Raw genomic sequence first — 8,614 nt, 5'->3', positions numbered from 1 at the left:
GACTTGGTGAGGGAATTCGCGAGAGAAGCAAGGGATGGGGTTGAAGATTGTAGGATCAGGGTGATTTCGCTCATCTCTTTCTTTCTGCAACAAAAAAAAACTGCATCCTCCACGCCGCTTTCTTTTTACGAGGTTTTCGGTTGTAGAGTAGGGTTAAAACGACATGAAGCACGGTGCAATTGCGTACGCTCCTTCTTTCGAGGCGGTGCGGTGGAGCGTAGCGGTTATGAGCGTACTAGAACCCCCTGCTAGCATCACCCATTACTGCAGTTTGCGATGGTCACACCTTGGTTACAACTGCTGCCTCCACCGCGCCATTTCGGGAGCGTACGCAAATGCACAGTGCTTCATGCCGTTTTGACCCTACCTTAGCTTGTGCACGCTCCACATCTGCGTGCGAGTGGTCAAATATTATTGAGATCTTTTCACCGGCCTCAAGTAAAACCATGAATAGGCTACTGAGAGGACCAGAACGTGTTTATAGAAGTGCGTTCTAAAGCATCTCTTAGGAGCTGAAGCGGTTTTCACGCCGTTTTTTGCGGCCTTGAGGATAGGTGAGCGGAACCACGCCTCAATCTACAACCTCATCTTTAGTTTCCCTTACCACGTCAGGTATCCTATCTTTGACCGCTGCAGCAACGGCAATCTCAAATTACCTCTAACAGAACTATAAGGTTACATTCACGACAATTATTTGAGCATTGATGATTTGATACACATGTGATTTTATTCCTACTCGGTGTTGAGAATCAATCAAAGCAATATAGTCCCTCTGTTCCGCTGTTGGTACTGCACATTTTAATTAGTTTTCACTTCAATATTTTGAAATACTTCATACTGCACAAACAGTACACAAAACCCTTCGTACAAGAAGGAAAACTTCTTATTTTATCGTATGGGCATCGTTGACAACAACTCAAAAACCTAAGTGAGATCACTGCGTCGTAAAATGAAACCGTAGCTAGCTAGATCTTCACCGGAAAAGAGATTGAACAAAATTACTAACTATACCAACGTTATCAGAGGACATAAAACATAACGTCGAAAAACGAGGTAATCACGTTAGGTAAGGCGACGCAAGCACTTGAGGAAAAAGAAAGAGAGATCGAATTGGCTATCGTGAGCGTCATTACAGCATCACCATGACGGTTCGCCAAAACGTTCCAAGGCGGAATGAGCCTCCCGTAAATCACCGCGTACTTTCTCCCGCATATAATAAATAGGGCAATCACGAGCCGAGCAGTTAACCTGAAAACAACACGACTTGGATTTCTCTTTAAAGCCCACGAATCTGAGGTGGTGCAGATTTCAGGTGGAGTATTCGTGTACGGGATGGGAGACTACGGAGAGGGAGGTGATTCCGTCTATTTCTTGCTAATTGCTGTGAAAGACGGCCGGAAGATGCGGCGCCGCACAAGACTGGCGCGCTCCAATCGAACCTCTTGTACAAAATGGTGCGCCACAACGAATGAAGCCGTATCTTCCGGGCCGTTTTTTACGGCAATTAGGAAGAAATGGACGGAATTACCCTCCTCTCCGTAGTCTCCCATCCTGTATACGAATACTCCACCTTTTAAAGGCATCACCCAACGAATCTGAGGTGGTGAACAGATTCGTGGGGTGATACCTTTAAAAGCGTTCACTACTACAAATAGAGAAGTAACGTTGCTGAAAATGCTAATGACAAAAGTTCACTGGAAATTGAAATGCTTTCCTTTTGCGAACTTTACTCCATTTATTATCAAAGGCACGCAAAATCAATGTTTTCATAGGTCAAAGTTAATAGACGATTTTTAGGTCGATGCACTCGTTTATTTAGTAAAACGGTCATTTACAATCAACACGTCCTACATTAGAATACCTGAGTGATTGAATAAATAAAACAAACCTTGTCATGCATCGTTTTAGCACAGTTCTGGCATTCTGTCCAGAGCCGAGAGAAGTGCCTTTCCAGGACATTAACGTTTGTTATTCTGAAACACAAACGATACCACAATCAAAACTTAAAAGATGCTGCTACGAAACAGAAATGCGGTTCGGTTACCGCTGCGCATAGATTTCGGGCAGCTTCCCTTTCTTGAGGCAAAAATCACAAACTGCACGATGTTGATCCTTAAGCACTGCTTTGCAACTGAAAACAATATTATTTAATTATGTATTTTACTGTTACTATTATTTAATTTCACAATAGTTTCAAAAGAAAACTAAATCAGTTTTGGTTGCTGGAATGAATTAAGTATCCAATATTGAAGAAACACAACTTTCTTATCATAATCTTGTGGGCACTTTCCAGTCCCGAAAAAATTTTCCTCAAAACTTACCCCAAGCACGTAACTTGTTTCTTTGTGAATGCAGCCAATCCTCCAACTTTGCTCTGCACCACTGCTCTTACGCGAGTGTGCTCACCTTCGATCAAAATCTGGAAATTTGGCCAGACATAGAGGAGAAGAACTACCCAGGAGAAAAAAAAACGTACTCTCTCTGCACGGTCTCCCAGAATCGGCTCAAATATTCTAGCCAGAGGTTTTGCAAGCTGATTTGTAAGATAGTACTTGTTGTCAATGGGAATGTTGTTCTTCAATACGAATGTTGGGTCTTCAGCTTTCTCATAAGCAGGCACATTTTTGGCAGCAGCAACTGCAATACGGCAACTTTTCTTATTTTGTTGTCATATAACAAGCTATCAAAGAGAGAAATTCTCATCAAAATCTTTTCCAACTTAATCTGGATTCACATGGAAAGGAGAAACCATCATGACAACGACCTAAACTTAACTTACTTATAACGTACGGTACCCGGTCGCCCAATCGTGGAGCCGACCCTGGATCTCGTTTTCTCATCCTCGCCGCTAGTTCCACATGAGCTTGCTTAGCTTGGTATTTCTAAATTTGAAAAAAGACAACTTCTTTACTTCAGAGGAATGAAAAATGAAGTAACCGCAAAACCAACGTGAACAACTCTTACCTCGCCCGACTTGGTTAGTTCCTTACTGATAATAAGCATTGAAATGTCAATCTTGTTGCAAAGTAGATCACCAATGACTCGCTTAGCGAACTCCAAAGCAGAGTTGGCGTCACGATCAATCATTAGCTTCTCGAGGCATGTGCTCAACACTTTTGCTACTAATGGACAATTATCACGTCGGACGGTCTCCAAACCCTGAAATGCCCCTTTTGTAAGTTACGAATCCACAGAGACTTTGTACTTGCTTGCCTTGCAATCCATTTTATCATGCTTGTCCGGTTTCGTGAAATAAAGTCCCGCGTACCTCTTCTTATTGATAAGCAAATACGGATAGTAAACCTATAACACAGTTTCGTTGGAGGAAGTTTCGAATTAAGGAAACTTTTTTCGAAAATTTCTATGTTAAATGCTGACCAACTTTTTCAAATTCCAGCTTTATTGGAGGTGTGAAGATCTTGCTGACTTCAGTGGCTGCATGTAGCCCAATTTCCATTGCTTCGGCTACTGTTTTGACGCCAAACTTCACCATAACCGAATCCGTGTCACCATAAACAACCTAAAATAGTGTGAGAGCAGCGAAAGCAAAAGACTGGTAAGAACAACGAAAAAAAAAAACGAAGAATGTTCAACATAATCATGTAAATCAACCGAGCTTTACATGGGATTCAATTGAAATTGGGGCGTAATCTTTCCGTACCTGAGCATTTGCGGGACACTTCCCATCTAAAGCACCAGCTGTATATCGTTTCTCAACTTCGTTCTTGGTCAGATCGATCATTTGCCTTCCGAAAGCGGTTACAGACTGAGAGATCTCCAAACATGGGAGCTTTCCAACGGTCGCACCAGTAAAGCCGTATACGGAGTTTGCGGATACCTGAAGAAAAGCAAATTAGGGAACTCCTGCTATCTAATTCGCATAGATGAGTAAGCAAACGAGTGATTGATTTGGTAAAAAAAAAACACATAAAAAAACGAAAACGTAAAGTTCACCTTCAGAGCAAGTTGTCGACCATTAAGCACCATCTTACGGAACTCATCCTTTTCATGCTTCATCTCATTCTTAGCGCGTTTTCTAAACCAACAATTTTGAAGCAAATTCTACAGAAAGTGTTGAACATCAAATTTGATGTTTATACCTGGCAGCCAGCAAATCTTCCAAGATGACAGGAAGAAGACCACGGCGACGTTCTCTTGTGGCGAAATAATTGCCAGACGGAGTTTTAATGTAGTCCTAAAAATGTAGAGAAATTCAAATGAAATCCAACAAGGCTTTGTGTGGAACATATTGTAAAACAAATTGACGATGACATTTTTATGCAAAATGACATGGTGTGAGATTCGGAAAAAAAAAATCCCAGGTTGTTAGAAAACCCTGGACGTGAACACTTGAACATTTGATGATGTGAAAGCTCACCTTCCCTTCTTCTCCTTCTGGCTTCTTCAATAAAGTTGTATAGCAAAGATTGTGAGCAATCATTATTGATGGATATAGTGATGCAAAATCAAGAGTGGCGATCGGTTCGTTATAGAACCCACGAAGAGGCTCAATAACAGTAGCACCTTCGTAACTAAAAATAGTGGTCTTGCCTGATTTTCCAAGACAAACACAATATGTTTATGAGAAACAGAGCATAGAAATACGTAAAAGAAAAGTCAAAAAAGTAACTGCCATATCAATCCACTGCATACTGTAGTAAAACGCGTTGAAAGATATAAGCGGAAGAAAACTACACGAAATCCAAACGTTGTAGTCTTACCCTTCTGAATCGGCTCCCTGTGCTTCAATTACTGGGAGAAAGAAATTATCTGTTTTGCACTTTCTCAGCATCATAGACAAGATCTGAAGAAGAAAGCAATTACGACAATAACACACGAAAGCATCACAAGAAAAGCATTAAAAATTGTATACTCTAACCATTTTAAATCAACATACAGAACTTTGAAGCATTTAACTTGCCGCTCACGACTTGAGGTAGTTAAAAGTGAAAAAAATGAAAGTCACTTTGATCTGCTGTCCTCGTGTCAGCAAGTAGTTGAGTGGGACTCCTGTCACCCTAGCCATTTCCATATAATTGATAACAGACAGCAATTTCTCAAGAAGTTTCAATGGCAAAGCAGCATCTTTCATACAGTAAATGGCCAACCTGGAGGAAAAGGAAGCATGAGTAAGAGTAAAAGTGAATTCAGAGGTACAAAACAGCTCAAACCTTCGTCGAGTGTGCTCATCTCCTCTCTGTAAATCTGAAATTATACTATGCTCGACGTCCTCCTTTTGTTCGGATAGGAAGTGATATGAAACACTGTTGAGAGTGTAACTACGAAGCTTGTAGTCTCGCAGAACGACCTTTAAATATATCGATTAGCCGGATATAAAAGCATCTAATAACAACAAAGATCAATAAATGAATAATACATGCCTGCAGAACATCAAATATCACTCGACCATGCATATCTATACTCTTATTGATGCGGCTTCCCATTTGCTTCGAAGAAATCGCAGCATCGCGAACACTAGACGCTCGATCACGCTGTCTGCCCAGCATGGCAACTGACGGCAGTTTTAGCACCTTCATAAAATACGCATTCATGGTGAAATCGCACTTGTCAATGAGCTCTCTACCTTCGCACGATCCAAAATGTACGGTAGATCAAAGTTGAGGATGTTGTACCCGGTAAGTATATCGGGGTCCACAGAACGGACAAATTCCGCCCATCTTAAAAACTAATATTTCGGATAAAATTAGAAAGATATGGCAGCACTCGGAAGAAAACGTTTACTTCTCCAATAACTCTTTTTCGCTGTCACATTGAATAATCTCAGAACCGATTACAGGTGCACATGTTCCAAGCACGAAGCAATTACGAATGAATGGTTCAGATTCGCCTTCCACCTGAATAAAAATGACAACATAATGAACATCCTTTTGTTAGAATATAAATAAATAATGAATGACAATGCCATAATTTTATCTTAAAAAAATCTATTCAAAAGCTCATGAATCACAAATTCCCACCTTAACCATATTGGCGATCTGGATAACCGGATCCTCGTTGGCATCAGGAAACACTCCGCGCCTTCCCATACATTCAATATCAAATGAAAGTGTACTGAATAAGCATAAGTTTAAAAAGCAGAATGAAAGAAGCCATTAATCTCTCAATTTTCTCCTCAACCATTAATAATTACGAGATACTACACCACCAAACAAAGGTGGCTTCTGTATCAATTGGTGAATCGATCGGAATGCTCTCTGTCTAAGCAAGGAACGCCAATAAGCCAACGATTAATGCACAGTTCAAGCTTGAATTGCTTCTAGATAAATACTTACCGTATGGGTGCTACATCAGCCCACTCTCCCTCTGGATCGTGAACAACTAGATCGCCAAGTTTTACCTCAAGCTCAAGCTGGCACCTATAAATACAGTTTCTCTTTAAGAGGAGAGGAGACAAAAAGCCAAAGAAATTACTCTAACATACCTTGAACTTTGTGCCTTTGACTGGTGGATCACTCCTTTGCCAACAGGAATTTCCACCCATCCGCACCCAACTATGCCGCTATGTGCCATGAATTTCACCTCGGCGTCAATGTTTGCCTCATAAAGTGTACCAGTCTGAATTAGTTAAATATTAAATTGTAGGAAAAAGTAAGAACAACTAAAGTAACATACCTGGACTGGTCCATTACCAAAGGAAAATCCACCATTTTTCAACTCTTGCTTCGCTTTATTCAATGCATTGGAGGTTCCACTGACTTTTATGAAAGGATATTTCTTCTCGGAGCCTAAACAAATTCATGTCAAAAATGTCCGAGCAGAGGTATTCCTTCGTATAGAGCTCAGCTAGCAAAGTTATTAAGCTGTGGTTATTTCGGATCAAAGGCCAAGGATATATTTTGTTTACTTGTTCCGTTTTACAGCATGGGCGTTTCCGAATAAATAGATAAATAGTTGGGGAATCGGCAGAAAAAACCTCCCCTTTATTCCAAAAGAAGCTATAGGACCGACAACACTCTAGATGGAAAACTTAGCAAACATGAAAGTAAAGAGGAAACTTCACGAACTCAAGAACTGCACACCAATCAGATGGGCAGCAAAACGAACAATGAGAACAAATCAACTTTTAGACCTTGGTTTTTGCACTCACCTCGATAATAGTATACGTTTTCACCATCGACGATGCTTAATCGAACTAAATTATCCACAATTATTGAGGACATTTGCAAGTTTGAGTTTGCTCTACGCAATGAAGCAGCCACAGCGTTATTGAGATTCCTTTGTGCAACATCCAAATGCTCGGGAGCGAAACGTTCAGGAGCCTGGAAAAAGCCACCGTTGAAAGAAAGGTTTAAGCTACGAAACGGAAGCGGAATAATGGCTGAAATGATGAATACCGGAATAGATGAGGTTACCTGGAAGTAGAAATGCGGGAAATAATCTGTGACAATAGCACATATTGAATTTCCTGCACGTGTAACTCCATATAATTTCACATTTGTTCTGTCGAAAGTCGTGGCTGAGCCTGGTTCATGGTAGGTTTCAATATCGAACACCTAAACATATTGCAAACTACTACAGTAAGATATTCCAGGAGTAGCTACAAGGAAAAAAAACAAAAGTGAAAATTGCTAGTGGCTCAGAATGGAAACTATGAGTCTCGTTAGAAAGGGTACATATCTGGAGGTTCCATTAAAATACTGAAGTATGCTAAGGAAATTTCGAAAGAAAAGGACAGGTTGGTCCCGAATACGAGTTGCAAGAAGGTGCAGCTACCGAATCCCAGAATCATCTTTTCTTAACCCTATCAAGCCTCATCGCCAAATCCCAAAATCACGAAACTTCTCCCTAAGATTTCTTCTATTCATGCATGTTCCATCTAGAAAAACAAGATTAATTATTTGGACTTCTTTAGTGTGGAACCAGAAAAATTGAGAGTCAAACATTCTGCTTGGCTTTCAAAGGGCTCAGGAGTTTTAACGTGAAAAACGACTAGCAAAAGGATCTTCAGGATGCAATCAGCTTCCAGGTGAGGATCCAACTCTTACAATTAACTGATTTTAGTTAAAGTTTGCTCAGTTGAAGTTAAAGAATCAAAGTGCAGCTATCAAAATCTCGCATGCAACCAATGCACTTACCTGAAACGCTACCGATTTTGTAGTTCCTAGACCTTCTTCGAGATCACCTCTGTTCCACAACGATTCGCAACTTTCCGCTTCTGAGGTCTGCGAAAGTTGTTCAAGATGAGTTTCAAACACCCCCTAAAAGACACATCATTGAACAAATAACCGCATATTTTCTTCACCAAGGTTGAAAGCCTGAAATCTTCCCATCAACGGCTGAAAACGCATTATTATCAAGAGAACACCTTGTTGACAGGCTCCTCGTTCCCCTTCCTCCTTTTAGCAGCTACCACAGGTGGAGCGGTGGTGATTCGCTTTTTAGGAGGTGACATTTGATGTTTCACCTTAACAGGCTATTCAAAGAAGTAGCATTTTAAAGACTTAATAAGCAGTATGCACTGTGATAAGGAAAATGAGATGCGAACAGTAATTCTCCACCTACGAAGATCCACCTAACAAGCAAAATCATGAAGAAAATACTCATCATAAAGACACCTGTCACACTTGTTTCAGTTTGTAACCAAAAAACAATT

General features: G+C 40.6%; 1 protein-coding gene across 1 annotated transcript; it reads right to left on the bottom strand.

The window, feature by feature from the left end:
• Positions 1-1,137: 1,137 nt before the first annotated feature.
• Positions 1,138-8,413, bottom strand: RB195_015749 (uncharacterized protein; the record flags this gene model as incomplete). The annotated part of the gene is made up of 27 exons (XM_064206610.1): positions 1,138-1,248; positions 1,889-1,973; positions 2,045-2,131; positions 2,322-2,419; positions 2,477-2,637; positions 2,780-2,882; positions 2,965-3,159; positions 3,214-3,303; positions 3,383-3,520; positions 3,662-3,838; positions 3,955-4,036; positions 4,101-4,195; positions 4,379-4,532; positions 4,722-4,804; positions 4,967-5,108; positions 5,172-5,308; positions 5,382-5,531; positions 5,585-5,678; positions 5,743-5,855; positions 5,979-6,072; positions 6,294-6,377; positions 6,443-6,576; positions 6,634-6,746; positions 7,109-7,280; positions 7,374-7,514; positions 8,097-8,219; positions 8,327-8,413. 27 exons carry the CDS (start codon positions 8,411-8,413, stop codon positions 1,138-1,140), a joined length of 3,243 nt encoding a protein of 1,080 aa, XP_064062491.1.
• Positions 8,414-8,614: the final 201 nt, after the last annotated feature.

The sequence above is a fragment of the Necator americanus genome, chromosome V (genome assembly GCF_031761385.1).
Source record: "Necator americanus strain Aroian chromosome V, whole genome shotgun sequence".
Classification (NCBI taxonomy): domain Eukaryota; kingdom Metazoa; phylum Nematoda; class Chromadorea; order Rhabditida; family Ancylostomatidae; genus Necator; species Necator americanus.
The sequence above is the reverse complement of the archived record's forward strand: the minus strand, read 5'-3'. Positions and strand labels throughout refer to the sequence as shown.